The sequence below is a fragment of the Lucilia sericata genome, unplaced genomic scaffold (assembly GCF_015586225.1).
Source record: "Lucilia sericata isolate MDLA Ls3-8-SP2 unplaced genomic scaffold, ASM1558622v1 Contig001483F_arrow, whole genome shotgun sequence".
NCBI lineage: Eukaryota > Metazoa > Arthropoda > Insecta > Diptera > Calliphoridae > Lucilia > Lucilia sericata.
In genome coordinates, this window is record NW_023995411.1 from 90,579 (window position 1) to 112,507 (window position 21,929).

Sequence of the window (21,929 nt, forward strand, 5' to 3'; positions counted from 1 at the left end):
AGACTATAGACTAACTATAGACTAGACTATAGACGGACTATAGACTAACTATGACTAGAACTATAGACTAGACGATAGACTACATATAGACTAGACTATAGACTAACTATAGACTAGACTTAGCTAGACTATAGACTAGACCTATAGACTGAACTATAGACTAACCTATAGACTAGACATGACTAGACTATAGTCCTAGACTATAGATAGACTTAGCTAGACTATATACTAGACTATGACTAGATATAGATTAGACTTAGACTATACTATAGATTAGACTATAGACTAGACTATAGACTAGACTATAGGCTAGACTATAGCGAGACTATAGACTACACTATAGACTAGACTATAGAACTTCACTATAGAACTAGACTATAGACAGAATATACTAGACTATAGACTAAACTAAAAGACCTAGAGCTATAGAACTAGACTATAGACTAGACTATAGGACTAGACTATAGACTAGACTATAGACTAGACTATAGACTAGACTATAGACTAGACTATAGACTAGACTATATACTATACTATAGACTATACTATAGACTAGACTATAGACTAGACTATAGACTAGACTATAGACTAGACTATAGACTAGACTATAGACTAGACTATAGACTAGACTATAGACTAGACTATAGACTAGACTATAGACTAGACTATAGACTAGACTGTAGACTAGACTAGACTATAGACTAGACTATAGACTAGACTATAGACTTGACTATAGACTAGACTATAGACTAGACTATAGGCTAGACTATAGACTAGACTATAGACTACACTATAGACTAGACTATAGACTTCACTATAGACTAGACTATAGACTAGAATATAGACTAGACTATAGACTAAACTAAAGACCAGGCTATATACTATACTATAGATTAAACTATAGACTTGACTATAGACTAGACTCTAGACTGTACTATTGATTAGACTATAGACTAGACTATAGACTATACTATAGACTAGACTATAGACTAGAATAAAGACTAAAGATTAGACTATAGACTAGACTATAGGCTAGACTATAGACTAGACTATAAACTAAACTAAAGACCAGACTATATACAATACTATGGATTAGACTGTAGACTTGACTAGACTATAGATTAGACTATATACTATACTATAGACTAGATTATAAACTAGATTATAGACTAGACTATAGACTAAACTATAGACTAGACTATAGACTAAACCATAGACTATAGACTAGACCATAGACTATATACTAGACCATAGTCTGGACTATAGCTAGACTATACACTAAACTGCACTCTTGGCTATAGACTAGACTTTTTTCTTGGCTATAGTCTACACTATAGATTGCACTATAGACTAGGCTATAGATTAGACTAGACTGTAAGGTAGATTATAGACTAAACCATCTACAGTTTAGACTTGACTACAAATAGGATGATAGGCTACACCTTAGACTAAAGTATAAACTAGACTAAAGTATAGACAAGATTTAAGACTGGACTATAAATTAGACTAAAGACAATCATATAGACTTTACTAAACATTATTCTACAAAAAGTTTAGTATATACTATATCATATTGTGCAGATAATAAACTAAACTGTAGTCCAGATTATAAACTATACTATACTTTATATAAGACCTAGTTTTATGGACCTAGTTATATAGACGAGACTATAGTTCAGTCAGCTAGACTTTAGGCAAGACTATGGAAGAGAGACGAGTTTAAACTATAAACTGGTTTATTAGCCAGACTATAGGGTAGACTATAATCGAATGTATAGTTCAGACAAAAGGCGAAATCCTTATCTAGCGTTTAGTCCAGTTAATATAGTTTTTGTATAAGAATTGCCAAGTTATATTAATCTATTTTAGATGCTATTTACAAAATTTTGATCTAAGTTTTCTTTTCTTTTTAAACTTCTAAATAAAATATAAGTTTTATTTGCAAATAATTAAGCTTTTATTTGATTTATTTAAAAATATTTATTAAATTCGTTTTGATTTTAATTTAAAATTTTGATCCTTATTATAATCAAGTAGTTTATTTTTAGGGGTTTTTTAAGTTTTTTAAATTTTATATTTATTTAACAAGTTTTTTTTGTATGTAAATAGTTTTTATTTGTAATGTAAATATAATTATGCATTTGTTGAGGTGAGTGTAAATAAAATTTAAATTTCTTAAATATTTTTAACATTTACATAGTTTTATTTTTAATATTTAAAATTTACCTTTTATTAGTTAACACATTTTTAAACAAAAAACAATCCCTGTTTTTATCCTGTTTTTTTTTTTTAACAAATTAATTCCTTTTCTTTTAATTTGTTGCAATTGGTTTATAAATTAACAGTTTTATAAAATATATTTAGTTTTTTACAATTTTTTTTTAATTTTTTGTTTTTTTTTTTTCATAAAAAAAAAATTTCTTCTTTAAAGCAAAATTAAGTGAAAGTTTCCATTTTAGTTGTCATAAATACATTTGTTGGCTTTTCAGTATTTGGCATCACACATTTGTTCTGCAATCACATGAAAAAAGAGAAACGAAATAAACGGAAAAAAATACACAAGAATACAAAAAAAAGTAGAATAAAAAAGAGATAAAAATTTTAAAATTAATAAATAGATTGTATATATTTTTTTTATAATTTTTTTTAAACTTCGCTAGTATATTAACATGCTAAGCTAATTTAATAGATTGTAAACTACTTAGTTCAGATTTTTTTAAAGTAATAATTTAATTTAAAAACTAGTGTAAGGAATTAAGTAAAAAAATCTTCTGCACTATGCCAGAGCTTAACAGATAAATGAATTTAAATGTTAATAATATAAAACAAATGAATTATTTTTATGTTAAAAAAAATTAGACAATATATAAAACATATTTTTATAAACTAATATTATATTAACCAATTATATCAATAATTTTCAATCCAAAATACTTTGTATACAAATGAAATTCCAATTACAAAAAAATTAACTTTTACAAATTTTGCCAATGATATTAAACTGCTATACTATAATGTTTGTTATCAACAAGTTTAATAAAATTTAGAAGAAATAGAATTAAAAACTTTACAAAAATTATTATTAAAACTTATAAAAATGAACATGTTTAGCAAAATGAAAATTAATGTTTAAAGGGTTATCATAGTCTAAAGTCCATAGTCTAAGCTATAGTCTATTAATAAAGCATAGACAAGACTATAGACTTGACTATAGACTAGACTATAGACTAGACTGTTGACTAAGCTGTCGACTAGACTATAGACTATATTAGGCTATAGACTTGACTATAGACTAGGCTATACACTAGACTACAGACTAGACTATAGATTGGACAATAGACCAGAGTATAGACTAGACTAGACTATATACAAGTATATAAACTACACTATAGAAATGACAATAGACTATACTTTAGACTAGACTATAAACTAGTTTATATACTAGACTTTATACTAATATATAGACTAGTCTGCAAACTAGAATAGACTACATTTGTATATAGACTACACTAAACTACAGCTCGGACTAGGATATAGTTCAGACCATAATAAAGATAATAAAGTCTACAGTGTAGTCTATTGTCTAGTCTATAGTCTAGTCTATAGTCTAGTCTATAGTCTAGTCTATAGTCAAGTCTATAGTCTAGTCTATAGTCTAGTCTATAGTCTAGTCTATAGTCTAGTCTATAGTCTAGTCTATAGTCTAGTCTATAGTCTAGTCTATAGTCTAGTCTATAGTCTAGTCTATAGTCTAGTCTATAGTCTAGTCTATAGTCTAGTCTATAGTCTAGTCTATAGTCTAGTCTATAGTCTAGTCTATAGTCTAGTCTATAGTCTAGTCTATAGTCTAGTCTATAGTCTAGTCTATAGTCTAGTCTATAGTCTAGTCTATAGTCTAGTCTATAGTCTAGTCTATAGTCTAGTCTATAGTCTAGTCTATAGTCTAGTCTATAGTCTAGTCTATAGTCTAGTCTATAGTCTAGTCTATAGTCTAGTCTATAGTCTAGTCTATAGTCTAGTCTATAGTCTATCTATAGTCTAGTCTATAGTCTAGTCTATAGTCTAGTCTATAGTCTAGTCTATAGTCTAGTCTATAGTCTAGTCTATAGTCTAGTCTATAGTCTAGTCTATAGTCTAGTCTATAGTCTAGTCTATAGTCTAGTCTATAGTCTAGTCTATAGTCTAGTCTATAGTCTAGTCTATAGTCTAGTCTATAGTCTAGTCTATAGTCTAGTCTATAGTCTAGTCTATAGTCTAGTCTATAAGTCTAGTCTATAGTCCTAGTCTATAGTCTAGTCTATAGTCTAGTCTATAGTCTAGTCTATAGTCTAGTCTATAGTCTAGTCTATAGTCTAGCTATAGTCTAGTCTATAGTCTAGTCTATAGTCTAGTCTATAGTCTAGTCTATAGTCTAGTCTATAGTCTATTCTATAGTCTAGTCTATAGTCTAGTCTATAGTCTAGTCTATAGTCTAGTCTATAGTCTAGTCCTATAGTCTAGTCTATAGTCTAGTCTATAGTCTAGTCTATAGTCTAGTCTATAGTCTAGTCTATAGTCTAGTCTATAGTCTAGTCTATAGTCTAGTCTATAGTCTAGTCTATAGTCTAGTCTATAGTCTAGTCTATAGTCTAGTCTATAGTCTAGTCTATAGTCTAGTCTATAGTCTAGTCTATAGTCTAGTCTATAGTCTAGTCTATAGTCTAGTCTATAGTCTAGTCTATAGTCTAGTCTATAGTCTAGTCTATAGTCTAGTCTATAGTCTAGTCTATAGTCTAGTCTATAGTCTAGTCTATAGTCTAGTCTATAGTCTAGTCTATAGTCTAGTCTATAGTCTAGTCTATAGTCTAGTCTATAGTCTAGTCTATAGTCTAGTCTATAGTCTAGTCTATAGTCTAGTCTATAGTCTAGTCTATAGTCTAGTCTATAGTCTAGTCTATAGTCTAGTCTATAGTCTAGTCTATAGTCTAGTCTATAGTCTAGTCTATAGTCTAGTCTATAGTCTAGTCTATAGTCTAGTCTATAGTCTAGTCTATAGTCTAGTCTATAGTCTAGTCTATAGTCTAGTCTATAGTCTAGTCTATAGTCTAGTCTATAGTCTAGTCTATAGTCTAGTCTATAGTCTAGTCTATAGTCTAGTCTATAGTCTAGTCTATAGTCTAGTCTATAGTCTAGTCTATAGTCTAGTCTATAGTCTAGTCTATAGTCTATAGTCTAGTCTATAGTCTAGTCTATAGTCTAGTCTATAGTCTAGTCTATAGTCTAGTCTATAGTCTAGTCTATAGTCTAGTCTATAGTCTAGTCTATAGTCTAGTCTATAGTCTAGTCTATAGTCTAGTCTATAGTCTAGTCTATAGTCTAGTCTATAGTCTAGTCTATAGTCTAGTCTATAGTCTAGTCTATAGTCTAGTCTATAGTCTAGTCTATAGTCTAGTCTATAGTCTAGTCTATAGTCTAGTCTATAGTCTAGTCTATAGTCTAGTCTATAGTCTAGTCTATAGTCTAGTCTATAGTCTAGTCTATAGTCTAGTCTATCTAGTCTATAGTCTAGTCTATAGTCTAGTCTATAGTCTAGTCTATAGTCTAGTCTATAGTCTAGTCTATAGTCTAGTCTATAGTCTAGTCTATAGTCTAGTCTATAGTCTAGTCTATAGTCTAGTCTATAGTCTAGTCTATAGTCTAGTCTATAGTCTAGTCTATAGTTTAGTCTATAGTCTAGTCTATAGTCTAGTCTATAGTCTAGTCTATAGTCTATAGTCTAGTCTATAGTCTAGTCTATAGTCTAGTCTATAGTCTAGTCTATAGTCTAGTCTATAGTCTAGTCTATAGTCTAGTCTATAGTCTAGTCTATAGTCTAGTCTATAGTCTAGTCTATAGTCTAGTCTATAGTCTAGTCTATAGTCTAGTCTATAGTCTAGTCTATAGTCTAGTCTATAGTCTATGCTATAGTCTAGTCCATAGTCTAGTCTATAATATAGTTTATAGTCTAGTCTATAGTCTAGTCTATAGTCTAGTCTATAGTCTAGTCTATAGTCTAGTCTATAGTCTAGTCTATAGTCTAGTCTATAGTCTAGTCTATAGTCTAGTCTATAGTCTAGTCTATAGTCTAAAGTCTATAGTCTAGTCTATAGTCTATTCTATAGGCTAGTCTACAGCTATAGTTTAGTCTATTGTCTACAATCTAGTCTTTAGTCTAGACTATAATGTAGTTCATCTTGTCTAGAACGGTCTAGTCCATAGCTTAAATATAATCGTGATAGCGTTCTTATCTATAGTTTATGATATGTATGATGTCTAGTCTTTAATGTAGAGTTTCATAGAGACCCTTTCTAAAATGTGTTTTACAGACCCCTGTTAAACATAATGGAATAATAACAAGTGCGGACTAAACTCTATATAGTATTTAAATAATTAAATTAGCGTTAATAAAAGTGTTTATAGAAAATAGTGTTTATAAAAAACCGACTTTTGGAAAAACCGGTTTTTCGGTTAACCGAAAATTAACCATTTCTAAAAAACCGGTTTGTCGGTTAACCGAGTATAAAAAACCGGTTAAACCGGTTAACCGAAATGTTTGGAAATCTTTAAAATATTATAATATATAGTTGAAAAATGTCATTTTGCGAAATATTATAAATTACTTAATAAGATATTTGCATTTTTTAGTATAGATATGTACATTAATATATCATAAGAAAACAAACTTATATAGATCTGAAGATATTATTGATTCGTTAGGTATATGGAAGTTGCCATACGAGGGATAAATTGACCATATATATCAATAGCAAAAATTATGCCCAGAACTATAAACAGTGTTCAGGTTCGCGACGATTGTCTCGACATAGACAGTGACCTCCCTCCACTCACTACGCCTGTGGTTGTTCAAATTACTGTGAATGACGCTTAGGAATATTGACAGGTGTCATTCTGACTTCCTGTCAATCAACCTAAGCGCCATTACAGTTTGTGAAAAACCCCAGCAGCATAAGTTCTCGGACGGCAACAACAATCCTTATGTTTCGATAAATAAAGTCCGTTTTGAGAACGTTTGAGAAACTTCTCGATTTTTACTATACTCACGCAGTAAACAAGTAAGTATATAGATAATATTTGTTTAACAATCTTAGGTCTGTTTTCATATGCACAAACGGAAAATAATGTTTAAAATTATCTATCCAAAATTTTTAAAAATCACAATAAAATATCAAAGAAAACATACAATTTTGTACTAAAAATTAGATTTTTTTGAAACCGGTTAACCGAGACTTAAAAACCGGATAACCCGGTTAACCGAAAACCAATGTTTTAAAAAACCGGTTTGCGAAAAACCGAAATATGCAATAAAAACCGGTTTTTCGGTTAACCGGTTAACCGGTTTATAAACACTAATAGAAAATATGTATAAAAAAGTTTTAACGAGTATTTAAAGCAGTTTGTAGATTTTGAGAGAAAGTTATAGAGCAAAAAAGAGAGTTTGTGTTTTATATATAAAAAGAGTATAAAATAATAGAAAAAAACTAACAAAATTAAAGCGCAATCTAATTAACTACTGCTCTGACAACTCAAATACAACTGACTCAGGAGGTTCAGATGACGCTGGCGGTACCCTTAGTACCTTTTGGCCGCGAAAACACATTGATAACATCCAGTTGTGACGGCGTCCATAACGATGATGATGATGATGCTGTTGTGGCCGGCCAATGGTATTCAGATTTGTCAGACTACCAACGGCATTATTATTGTTACTTTGTAGGCTGCCTAAACGATGATCAAGATGATTAAAACCAGCCTGACCGCTGGCATTACTGTGCGAGAGGCGAGGACTAATTTGTATTTTAGGATTACTCTTATTGGCCGTCTGATGGATCACAGTTGAACAGCTGGCCTTGCGGCCATTAAGACGTTTGGAGTTGGGTGATTCGTTTCTTTAAGGAAATAGATAAAATTTAGTTTTTTAGATTTAAGAATTTAAGAATTTTGTTACCTTTTACTATCCGGTGGATGATTTTCGGTATCTGGAGCCGTATTATAGGCAGCAGAATACATAGAAGCTCTTTTAGGAACCCACTCAGGATGGCCACGCAAAGACATGAACACAGCCAAACTTTTAAGTAAAACGGCCCTTACCTATAAGTTTTAAAGAAAAGTTTTCTTGTAAATTTGCAAGATTTTTCTTTAAATCTGTGAAACCTACCTCCCCATTTAGGAAACAATATAGTAAAGCTATAAAAAACCCCTGAAACGTAGTTAGGAAATGTGTCACATACGACCACAAGGCAAATTTCCAGGGTGTCTCTAAAGCCGGTATTAAATACAAAACATTGATGGTGCCCAACAAAGGCAACAGAACAATGGCTGCTCTTACCGCTTTTCTTGTCTGTTCAATATCACTAGCCTGACTTTCACGCAATTTCATGACCAATACACGTATTATATTCAGGAGGAAACCAAAGTTTATCTGAAACCAAATAATTAGCAACAATTATCTCTTCAAAACCCTCACCCACACACACACACACATAATAAACTGTCATTTATCTTATATATACTACCTACCGTTATCACAATTATACGTGGTCCTTCCAATATCCAATAGTATGGCGTTAAATTGTAATTCCACCAGCAGTCATGGGTACTGGCTGCATAATATATTGCCGTACAAGTAGCCCATATAGCTGTCATTAGCACCGGCATACCCCAACCCACCAGAAAGAAGAGTTTATAGGGAAAACGACCTTGAAAAACGGTTACCGTAACCATATTATGTAGATACCAGCCCTCAATAAACATCCACATAAACATGGCAGTTTTTGCATATTCAAGCAGGACATAAGAGGCCTCACACCAATAAGGCTAATTGAAGGTAAAAGTGAAAAGTAAAGGATTAAAAAAAAAGAGCAAAAGGTTGAAAATGTAACAAAAAGTCAATTGAAAACATCAAAAGTTAATGACTATAAAGTTAAAGGAAGAGGGTTAAATAAATAATTGGAAAAAATAGTAAACTGTGCTTAAATTTAGAACAATTTAAATATGGACAACCATAGGTTGATTTATAGACTAGTCTATAGGCCAGAATATGGACATGTCGTTAGGACAGACAATAGACTTATCTATAGGCCATACTATACACTTGTCTACAGTCTAGTATATGGTCTAGTATATAGTCTAGTCTAAAGTCTAGTCTATAGTCTAGTCTATGGTCTAGTCTATAGTCTGGTCTATAGTCTGGTCTATAGTCTAGTCTATAGTCTAGTCTATAGTCTAGTCTATAGTCTAGTCTATAGTCTAGTCTATAGTCTAGTCTATAGTCTAGTTTATAGTCTAGTCTATAGTCTAGTCTATAGTTTAGTCTGTAGTCTAGTCTATAGCCTAGTCTATAGTCTAGTCTATAGTTTAGTCTATAGTCTAGTCTATAATCTAGTCTACAGTCTAGTCTATAGTCTAGTCTATAGTTTAGTTTATAGTCTAGTCTATAGTATAGTTTATAGTCTAGTCCATAGTCTAGAATATAGTCTAGTCTATAGTCTAGTCTAAAGTCTAGTCTATAGTCTAGTCTATAGTCTAGTCTATAGTCTAGTCTATAATCTAGTCTACAGTCTAGTCTATAGTTTAGTTTATAGTCTAGTCTATAGTATAGTTTATAGTCTAGTCTATAGTCTAGTCTATAGTCTAGTCTATAGTCTAGTCTATAGTCTAGTCTATAGTCTAGTCTATAGTCTAGTCTATAGTCTAGTCTATAGTCTAGTCTATAGTCTAGTCTATAGTCTAGTCTATAGTCTAGTTTATAGTCTAGTCTATAGTGTCTATAGTCTATAGTTTAGTCTATAGTCTAGTCTATAGTCTAGTCTATAGTCTAGTCTATAGTCTAGTCTATAGTCTAGTCTATAGTCTAGTCTATAGTCTAGTCTATAGTCTAGTTTATAGTCTAGTCTATAGTCTAGTCTATAGTCTAGACTATAGTCTAGTCTGTAGTCTAGTTTATAGTCTAGTCTATAGTCTAGTCTATAGTCTAGTCTATAGTCTAGTCTATAGTCTAGTCTATAGTCTAGTCTATAGTCTAGTCTATAGTCTAGTCTATAGTCTAGTCTATAGTCTAGTCTATAGTCTAGTCTATAGTCTAGTCTATAGTCTAGTGTATAGTCTAGTCTATAGTCTAGTCTACAGTCTAGTCTATAGTCTAGTCTATAGTCTAGTCTATAGTCTAGTCTATAGTCTAGTCTACAGTCTAGTCTATAGTTTAGTCTATAGTCTAGTCTATAGTCTAGTCTACAGTCTAGTCTATAGTCTAGTCTATAGTCTAGTCTATAGTCTAGTCTATAGTCTAGTCTATAGTCTAGTCTATAGTCTAGTCTATAGTCTAGTCTATAGTCTAGTCTATAGTCTAGTCTATAGTCTAGTCTATAGTCTAGTCTATAGTCTAGTCTATAGTCTAGTCTATAGTCTAGTCTATAGTCTAGTCTATAGTCTAGTCTACAGTCTAGTCTATAGTCTAGTCTATAGTCTAGTCTATAGTCTAGTCTACAGTCTAGTCTATAGTCTAGTCTATAGTCTAGTCTATAGTCTAGTCTATAGTCTAGTCTATAGTCTAGTCTATAGTCTAGTCTATAGTCTAGTCTATAGTCTAGTCTATAGCCTAGTCTATAGTCTAGTCTATAGTCTAGTCTATAGTCTAGTCTATAGTCTAGTCTATAGTCTAGTCTATAGTCTAGTCTATAGTCTAGTCTATAGTCTAGTCTATAGTCTAGTCTATAGTCTAGTCTATAGTCTAGTCTATAGTCTAGTCTATAGTCTAGTCTATAGTCTAGTCTATAGTCTAGTCTATAGTCTAGTCTATAGTCTAGTCTATAGTCTAGTCTATAGTCTAGTCTATAGTCTAGTCTATAGTCTAGTCTATAGTCTAGTCTATAGTCTAGTCTATAGTCTAGTCTATAGTCTAGTCTATAGTCTAGTCTATAGTCTAGTCTATAGTCTAGTCTATAGTCTAGTCTATAGTCTAGTCTATAGTCTAGTCTATAGTCTAGTCTATAGTCTAGTCTATAGTCTAGTCTATAGTCTAGTCTATAGTCTAGTCTATAGTCTAGTCTATAGTCTAGTCTATAGTCTAGTCTATAGTCTAATCCATAGTCCAGTCTATAGTCGAGTCAAATAAGTCTATAGTTTTGTATATAGTCTAGTTTGTATTTTAGTCATTTATTTTTCTTTTTACTTACCGTATTCTCGATACCCGACATACTGTTATTACTGGTCGTCTCCTGACTATCACGCCTATAGGCCTGATCTAAATACAAGGTCAAACGTATCACAACTTGCAGGACCATGGCCATAAATAAATTCTTATGGATTTTAGTGCGATTATTGCGTAATGAACGAAAATTACAAAATATAATTAAGGATATAATTAAAGCCACCAGAGACAAGATAAGGCCAACGATTTCCAAGGTACGTGTACGTCTTGCTATTTCAAGTACAAGCTAAGGGAAGAAGTGGGAAGAGAAGGAAAGATAGTGATTAGTAGTTTTTGAGAAAAAGACTTAAAGGTTGTATTAGTTGCTAGGGCTTACCTCCAAATTTGAAACTTTATCCATTAAAGTTTTAACTTCCTGTTTCCAACAGGGATTATAATCAGTCCAGCCAATGGGATTATAAGTATCATTCGGTTTACTACCCCAATGACCATTTAGTTCACACTGACGATGAGCAAATTCTAATATAATAAGTTGAATGAAATGTTTAGCTTATGTTCTCCTTGGAAAAAACTAACATACTTACTTTTTTCATCGACACCATGAAAACCTGAAGGACAATTCATACGCGCCAAAACACCGGCCGGAGTAGGTGGCCAACATAGATATCTATCCCACACCCAGTTGCAAAATAAACCTGTAATCATTTAAAATGATTTGTGCACATTATTTCACATTAAAAAAATAAGAGAAAAGATTAGAAGAAAATTATACAAAACAAATTAAACAAGGACAATTATTGTGAAAAGTTAAAGGACTTAACATGTTTAGCAGAAAATAAGATTAAAATTTATTTAATGATTCTTAAAACGAAAAAAAAGCATTTCATTTGTAATAAGATATATAAAGTATTAGACTTTCAACATGTTTAGAGAAAAAAAAAAGAAATTAAATTGAAAAATTCACAAATGGCCAGATATTAAATTACTTGATTAATTCCCCAGCAATACAACTGTAAAATTTCTAACAATTAAAAAAAATCAACAACCCAATATTAAGCTTTTTTCCCAAAGCAACTCCCCTTTTTTATACTTTATATACTTAAGTACACTTTAAAATTCAAAAACAAAAAAATCGAGGGTAAAAAGATTTGGGTCAATGATCAAATGTAAACAATGTAAAGGAAAGCCATAAAATACAATTTTTGTACATATTTTTTAAAAGCTGCCACCAACAACCAACTGTTTTGTTAATATAATAATTGACCTGACTTTTTAGAAAGGTTCAATATTTAAGGATTTTTTCCTTTTTAAAGTGAAAAGTTTAAATTTTTGTTGAAATTCCTGTTTTGGTTTACCTTTAGGCAACAAACATTTAAATTAATTAAATTAATTAATTAAATTAATTAACAAAACTTTCTAAAAAAATCTATTTTTAATCTAGTTGTAATCTAGTGGTAAAATGCTTTTTAATAAATTACTTGAAGTAAATACTAAATATCAGGCATGGAAAATTGAAATTTTGAAATAGTGCCAACTTATAACAAAAATAGTACTTTTTGAGTTCTAGAGTAGACTATGGACTAAACTATAGACTAGACTATAGGCTAGACTATAGACTAGACTATAGACTAGACTATAGACTAGACTATAGACTAGACTATAGACTAGACTATAGACTAGACTATAGACTACAATATAGACTAGACTATAGACTAGACTATAGACTACAATATAGACTAGACTATAGACTAGACTATAGACTAGACTATAGACTAGACTATAGACTAGACTATAGACTAGACTATAGACTAGACTATAGACTAGACTATAGACTAGACTATAGACTAGACTATAGACTAGACTATAGACTAGACTATAGACTAGACTATAGACTAGACTATAGACTAGACTATAGACTAGACTATAGACTACACTATAGACTACACTATAGACTACACTATAGACTACACTATAGACTAGACTATAGACTAGACTATAGACTAGACTATAGATTAGACTATAGACTAGACTATAGATTAAACTATAGACTAGACTAAATAATAGTCTACACTAGACTATAGGCTACACTATAGACTAGACCATAGAATAGATTACAGACTAAACTATAGACTCGAATATGTACTAAACTATAAACTATACTATAGACTAGACTAGACTATAGACTAGACTATAGACTAGACTATAGACTAGACTATAGACTAGACTATAGACTAGACTGTAGACTAGACTATAGACTAGACTATAGACTAGACTATAGACTAGACTATAGACTAGACTATAGACTAGACTATAGACTAGACTATAGACTAGACTATAGACTAGACTATAGACTAGACTATAGACTAGACTATAGACTAGACTATAGACTAGACTATAGACTAGACTATAGACTAGACTATAGACTAGACTATAGACTAGACTACACTATAGACTAGACTAGACTAGACTATAGACTAGACTATAGACTAGACTATAGACTAGACTATAGACTAGACTATAGACTAGACTATAGACTAGACTATAGACTAGACTATAGACTAGACTATAGACTAGACTATAGACTAGACTATAGACTAGACTATAGACTAGACTATAGACTAGACTATAGACTAGACTATAGACTAGACTATAGACTAGACTATAGACTAGACTATAGACTAGACTATAGACTAGACTATAGACTAGACTATAGACTAGACTATAGACTAGACTATAGACTAGACTATAGACTAGACTATAGACTAGACTATAGACTAGACTATAGACTAGACTATAGACTAGACTATAGACTAGACTATAGACTAGACTATAGACTAGACTATAGACTAGACTATAGACTAGACTATAGACTAGACTATAGACTAGACTATAGACTAGACTATAGACTAGACTATAGACTAGACTATAGACTAGACTATAGACTAGACTATAGACTAGACTATAGACTAGACTATAGACTAGACTATAGACTAGACTATAGACTAGACTAGATTATGGACTAAACTATAGAAAATGTCGCGGGAAAACGGTGTTATTTTTTGATATCAAAATGTACTGAAAAAAGTACTAATGTACAGAATTTTCCATGCCTGCTAGAGATGATAAAAAGGTTAATCGTTTTAATGAAATTTAATAAGATTAAGTTATAAATTGAATTATTTACATAGTTGACATTATGTAAAGAATTGAAATAAAGAACGAAAAATTGCTTTAAAAGCTTTTTATGCGATAAATTTACATACAATTGTAATTGTTTACATATTTGACATGAGGTAAATAATTGTAATATACATACATGCATACATATATGAACCAACTTCATTGAAATGCCTTTTTAATACGAGGTTACATTAAATTTTAATTGTTTACATTGTTGACATCATGTAAAAATTAAAATTATAGAGTAAAACTAACTTTTTTAAGATTTCTACAAACAATATGGCAAATTAAGCAAAATTTACTTAACTTTACATTGTTGACATGATGTAAACAATGGACATTAAGAGAATAAAGCACAAATTTAGATTTTTTTAAAAGTCTAAAAAGTAAAATAAACTAAAAAAAAATTATAATATACATTGTTGACATTATGAATTCTTTACATAATGTCAACAATGTTATTCAATAAAAATTAAGAAGTAATTATTTTTATACCTTTTAGAGGTAAATTTACGTATAATTTTAATTGTTTACAATGTTGACATGAGGTAAACAATTGTAATATTCGTAGTGAAATGAAGCAGTTACATTCTATGTCATTTAAATACGAGTTTACCTAAAATTTCAATTGTTGACACGATGTAAACAATTAAAATTATAGCGTAAAACAAATTTTTTGATCATTTTTACTAACAATATGGCAAATTAAGCAAAATTTACTTAACTTTACATTGTTGACATGATGTAAACAATTGATATTAAGAGAATAAAGCACAAATTTTGATTTTTTTAAAAAGTCTAAAAAGTAAAATAAACGAAAAATTTTATAATTTACATTGTTGACATTATGTAAAGAATTGTATTATTCAATAAAAATGAATAAGTAATTATTTTCATAACTTTTAGAGGTAAATTTACGTAAAATTTTAATTGTTTACATTGTTGACATGAGGTAAACAATTGTAATATTCGTACTGAAATGAATCAGTTACATTCTTATGCCATTTAAATACGAGTTTACATAAAATTTCAATTGTTTACATTGTTGACACGATGTAAACAATTAAAATTATAGCGTAAAACAAAATTTTTGATCATTTTTACTAACAATATGGCAAATTAAGCAAAATTTACTTAACTTTACATTGTTGACATGATGTAAACAATTGAAATTAAGAGAATAAAACACAAATTTTTCTTTTTTAAAAAGTCTTAAAAGTAAAATAAACTAAAAATTTTATAATTTACATTGTTGACATTATGTAAAGAATTGTGTTATTCAATAAAAATGAATAAGTAATTATTTTCATACCTTTTAGGGGTAAATTTACGTAAAATTTTAATTGTTTACGTTGTTGACATGAGGTAAACAATTGTAATACTTAAACAGAAATGAATTACTTATATTGTAATGGATTTTTAATGTAATTTTACTTGAAATTTCAATTGTTTACATTGTTGACATGATGTAAACAATTAAAATTATAGCGTAAAACAAAATTTTTGATCATTTTTACTAACATTATGGCAAATTAAGCAAAATTTACTTAACTTTACATTGTTGACATTATGTAAAGAATTGTGTTATTCAATAAAAATGAATAAGTAATTATGTTCATACCTTTTAGAGGTAAATTTACGTAAAATTTTAATTGTTTACATTGTTGACATGAGGTAAACAATTGTAATACTCAAACAGAAATGAATTACTTACATTGTAATGGATTTTTAATATAATTTTACTTGAAATTTCAATTGTTTACATTGTTGACATGATGTAAACAATTAAAATTATAGCGTAAAACAAAATTTTTGATAATTTTTACTAACATTATGGCAAAGTAGGATAAATTTACTATACTTTACATTGTTGACATGATGTAAACAATTGTAAGTTTTGGGGTAAAATACATATTTTAGTATAAATTTTAAGGAAATTAAGTAAAAATAAACATTTAAATACTTTACATTGTTTACATTCTTTACCCAGTTCATTACTAAACTAATTTCATTTCCTTCACTTTGTTTACACAGCGTAAACAATTTAACACTTTCATTTTAAAATTTGTTCATACTTTGAAGTTTAATTTCAACAACAAAAATTTCCCTTAATTAAATATTTAAATCAAAATTTTTTAATTTCCCATTAACAATTAATGCATTACTTAACACTGTCATTGAGCATATAATGTAAACGACATTTTATATTTAAATCCTAATGAAATTATTTGAAATTTAAATCCCTTACCTATACGTATGAGTATTTTTTTTTATTTGTCTCTATACTTCTTCATACATTAATCATTACACATCTTTGATGGCCTTAATTGTCAACACATGTTTGTGGTGTTTGGTTGACAGTAGTAATACTTTTCGTACGAAGTTGCATTTAACCCAGTACAAACAAGCACACCTTCTGACAGAAAACATTAAATTTCTTTGTTGTTCTGCTCTGCTACACTTCTGCTTCACAAGCAGAAAAAAGTGATTTTAAATGTTTAATTTCTTGTTCTATTTTTCTAGATATTTTCTGCTAATTGAATGTGCATCTTGGCGTATAAGTGTTATTAAATAAAGAAGAAAAAACACCGTTAAAAGGAAATGTATTTTGAGGAAAATTCATCAGCATCAAGCATAGAACAGACACCGGCGCTCAAGTTTGCATTAAATTTCTCTCATTTAACTATAATTAAAGCAAATTTGTTAGGAAAAAGTTTTTAATACTCCCTCTCCTTTCTCTTTACATTTAACCTCTTTACATTTAACCGGAGTACAAATAAAGGAACATTTAAAATTGGGTTTAAATTTTGCGAAAAACTAATTATTTTTGTTTAAAATCCGTTCATTGAACATGGGGAAATGTGAAAGTAACATTTTATTTTACTTTTAAAAATAGTAAGTAGAAATACTACTTTTTTTAAATTGCTCAAAATTAACAAATTTTTAATAGTAAGAGTCTGAAATGTCTTAAGAAATTGAAAAATATAATTTTTATACATTTTAAAATAGTAGTAGAAATACTACTTTTTAAAAAAGTATTAAATCTAGAAGTTTTAAGTATGGAAAATTATTGTCTATCAAATATGCTTTAAGGTTACATAATAATTCATGAACAAATAGTAGTAAATTATCTACTACTTTTTTACAAAAAGTAGTAAATTTGATAACACTATTATTGGAGAATATATTCAGTAGCCTCTATTACTTTAAAATTTAATAAAATTTTCGCATTTTAAGCAATTTCAAAAATAGTAGTAGAAATACTACTTTTTTAAAAAGCATCAAATCTACAACTTTTAGCATGGAATATAAAAGTAAATCCCACATACTTAAAGAAAAAATAGTTTTAATGAAAATTTATTTAAATAGTAGTATATTAGCTACTACTTTTTTACAAAAAGTAACAAATTTGATAAAATTTTTATTGGAATATGTTTAGTAGGATTTACTGATTTCTAATTTCGTAAAATTTTTAAATTTTAAATAATTTCAAAAATAGTAGTAGAAATACTACCTTTTTAAAAAGTATCAAATCTAAAACTTTTATTAAGCAATATAAATGTATATTAAATAAGATTTAAGAAAAAATACTTTTTATGTAAATTTTTTTAAAAAAGTATTATATTAGCTACTACTTTTTTACAAAAAGTTGTACATTTGCTAAAATTTTTATTGGTATATGTTTACAGATTTTACAGACTTCTAATCTCGACAAATTTTTTTATTTCAAGCAATTTCAAAAATAGTAGTAGAAATACTACTTTTTTAAAAAGTATTAAATTTGTAAGTTTTAAGTATAGAGTATTATTGTTTATAAAGTATAGTTTAAGAAAAAAATATTTTTTATATAAATTTATCAAAAAAGTAGTAAATTATCTACTACTTTTTTACAAAAACTAGTATATTTGCTAAAATTTTTATTGGAATATGTTTACCAGACTTTACAGACTTCTAATCTCTACAACTTGTTTCATTTTAAGCAATTTCAAAAATAGTAGTAGAAATACTACTTTTTAAAAAGTATTAAATTTGCAAGTTTTAAGTATAGGGTGTTATTGTTTATTAAGTATAGTTTAAGAAAAAAATATTTTTTATATAATTTTATCAAAAAAGTAGTAAATTATCTACTACTTTTTTACAAAAAGTAGTAAATTTGACGAAATTTTTATTGTAGTATGTTTACTAGACTTTACATAATTCTAATCTCGACAACTTTTTTCATTTTAAGCAATTTCAAAAATAGTAGTAGAAATACTACTTTTTTAAAAAGTATTAAATTTGTAAGTTTTAAGTGTGGAATATTATTGCTTATCAAATTTACTTTAAGAAAAAATATATTTTTTATGAAAATTTAGCAAAAAGTAGTAAATTATCTACTACTTTTTAACAAAATGTATTAGATTTGCTAATTTTTCTCGTTAAATAAAGTAAATTTGCTTAGAAAGTGTAAAATGTTAAAACATTTTAAACTTTAACTTATATTAAAATAGTAGTAGAAATACTACTTTTTAAATATAGATTTTTTGAGAAGGTTTTTTTTTAGAATTCTGCTCACCTTGTTGTGGTTGTGTATAGTTGGCAAATAGAGCTGAACAATTTTCGTAACTATTAATTGCTATACTAGGATATGTTATGCTTGGTGTTATTGTTCCATTTGTTGTTGTTGCTGCTGCTTGTGTTATTGTTGTTTCTAGAGCACTTGCTGTTGTTGTGGTATTAGAGGGCATTGCAGTTGTTGTGGTGGCATTTAGAAACTCATTTAAGTGGGTCATTGTTGTTACTATCACGTTGCTGTTATGTTGTTCTTGTTGTTTAAAATTATTACTGTTGTCCATAGGTGTTGTTGCTGTCGTTGATGTAGTTGTTGTTACATCTGCAGTTATGTGGGTTAAATTACTATTGTTGTAGGTGGAATTTTGTAAAATTTCAGAGGTCATTTTTGTTGCTATTCTTGACAGTGCCGAAGAGGCTGTAGCTAAAGGTTTTTCATTTATGGACAATGGTGTCAAATTTACACTAGGATCATCATAGCCAACTGCCTCATTTGATTTGCTAACATTGACATCATTATCAGCTGCTGCAGCAGTTTTATTTTGAAAATACATATACAATACTTTGCTAACATTGGAACGTATCGATGTTATTGTGGCTGATAAATTGTTGGCGGCTGTTGTTTCATATTCAGTTTTGCTGCCATAAGCATTTTCATCATAGACATTGTCATCATTATCATCATCACCACTGCCTATAACATCATTATGTTGCGTATTATCATTATCGTTATTGCTGATGTTGTTGCCTGTTTGGGCATTTCTTTTAAGAGAAATTTCACTGTTGCCGAGGCTGTTGCTCGTAAAATTTTGTCCAGATTTAAATCATCATCGTTCATTTGTTGTTTTGCTGCTGCGGCTGTTGTTGCGATTGAATTCTCGTTAATACCATTGAGGGTGTCTGTTGAAAATGCCATTGTCATGTTGTTGTTATTGTTGTTTGTAACATTTGGATAAATTAAAATGCGAGTTGTGTTTTATTGTTTATTTTTGGTGGGAGGGGGAAGTTGTGGGGAAGAGTTAAAATTAATCCTCTTAGATTTTCAGCATAAAAATAGGTTACGGCTGAAATAGAAAAAAATGGAAGTAATTAATTTTAAATAAGTTGTTATAAAATTAAAATAGTAGTAAATAAAAAATTTATATTTTTTAAAAATAGTAATAGAAATATACTACTATTTCAACAAGTTACATTTTTTTACTTTTTTAACAAATATTAATCTTAATAAAATTCTAATTGTAATAGGCAATATTTCTTTACAAAATTGTTGCAAAAAGTAGTAAAAATCTACTACTATTCTACAAAAAGTGGTAATTTGTGAAAAAATTTTATTGCAATATATTTTTATTTATTTGCTGTGTTCAAAAACACCATTTTTGTATTTTTTAAAATAGTAGTAGAAATACTACTTTTTTCAAAAGTTGTAAATTCCAAACATTTTCTTAAAGAATATTAATATTAATAAAATTCTATTTGTAATAGACAATCTTTCTTTATAAAAATGTTGCAAAAAGTAGTAAAAATCTACTCCTATTTTACAAAAAATAGTAATATGTGAAAAATGTTTGTTGCAATATATTTTTATTTATTCCCTTATTAAAAAATATAAATTTTTTCTACTTTTAAAAATAGTAGTAGAAATAATACTTTTTTCAAAAGCTGTTAATTCCATACTTTTTCTTAAAGAATATTAATCTTAATAAAATTCTAGTTATAAAAGAAATATTTTTATTAGAAATTTGCAAAAAGTAGTAAAAAATCTACTACTATTTAACAAAAAGTTTCAATAAGTGAAAAATGTTTGTTGTAATATATTTCTATTTATATCCTGTATTCAAAAATATATATTTTTTTCATTTTTAAAAATAGTAGTAGAAATACTACTTTTTTCAAAAGTTGTAAATTCCATACTTTTTCTTATGGAATATTAATCTTAATGAAATTCTAGTTGTAAAGGAAATATTCTTTATTAGAAATTTGCAAAAAAGTAGTAAAAATCTACTACTATTCTACAAAAAGTATTAATAAATGAAAAATATTTATTTCAATATGTTTGTATTTATTTCCTGTTAACAAAACTATAATTTTTTTCATTTTTAAAAATAGTAGTAGAAATACTACTTTTTTCAAAAGTTGAGAATTTAGTACATTTTCTTTATGAATTTGTTAAAGTGCGTAATGTTTTATATTTTCCCTAAAATTTTAAAAGTTTTATTAAGCTTTTCTAAGTAATTGAACGCTTTTAAACCAGTTTTATTTTATTTTAATTTGAATATATTTAAACAAAAAACAAAACACCATTTTGCGTCAAACTGAATAAAGAACAAATTTTGTAAAAAAAAATTTACATCTACCAACAAAAAAATGGCGCTGTGATATTGAAATCTCTGATAAGCTCAATGAAAATATATGAATAAACTAAAAATTCAACAACCACAAAATGTGTGAAGTAGAAAATAAAATGAAAATCTGCATTTAATAATTTTCGCTGGAAGCAGCAAGAAGACATACAAAAAATAGGAACTAGCTTTTTAATAGTGCCTAAAGTTAGGCTATGTTCTGTTGTAAATCAAAAATAAACAAAATCAAATCACACAATTCCTCTCATGGAAAAAGCCCTTCAGCAACAAACAAACACAAAAAAAAACTGAAAAAAATAGATTCATGCAATAAATTGTCGAGTGATTGTATGTCAGTGCTAGTATGTGCGTGTTTATTTCTTATTTCGTTCAGTTTGCACCCACTTAAAACGCCAAAAGCTTTAGTAGTTTATTTTTATTATTTTTTTCGCCAACTGCAAAAATAGTTACAGCAACAACAATGACTGTCAGCAGGCATGGGAAATTAAAAATTTGAAATAGTACACATGGACTAGACTATAGACTAGACTATAGATTAGACTATAGACTAGACTATAAACTAGACTATAGATTAGACTATAGACTAGACTATAGATTAGACTACAGACTAGACTATAGACTAGACTATAGACTAGACTATAGACTAGACTATA

At 28.6% G+C, this 21,929-nt stretch overlaps 1 protein-coding gene across 3 annotated transcripts; it reads right to left on the minus strand.

Moving 5' to 3' along the window:
• Positions 1–2,392: 2,392 nt before the first annotated feature.
• LOC119611576 (PDF receptor) lies at positions 2,393–19,984 on the minus strand. Of its 3 annotated transcripts, none has more exons than XM_037967220.1 (9): positions 18,921–19,984; positions 11,770–11,880; positions 11,562–11,704; positions 11,211–11,471; positions 8,557–8,853; positions 8,195–8,458; positions 7,985–8,127; positions 7,616–7,925; positions 2,393–2,511 (listed from the first exon to the last, which is right to left on the minus strand). In XM_037967220.1, exons 1-9 carry the CDS (start codon positions 19,468–19,470, stop codon positions 2,437–2,439), a joined length of 2,154 nt encoding a protein of 717 aa, XP_037823148.1. In that variant the 5' UTR covers positions 19,471–19,984; the 3' UTR covers positions 2,393–2,436. The 3 variants fall into 3 exon arrangements, with proteins under 3 accessions (XP_037823148.1, XP_037823150.1, XP_037823149.1); XM_037967222.1 differs by having other exon boundaries at positions 2,406–2,511; positions 7,578–7,925; positions 18,921–19,982; XM_037967221.1 differs by having other exon boundaries at positions 2,408–2,511; positions 7,523–7,925; positions 18,921–19,622.
• Positions 19,985–21,929: the final 1,945 nt, after the last annotated feature.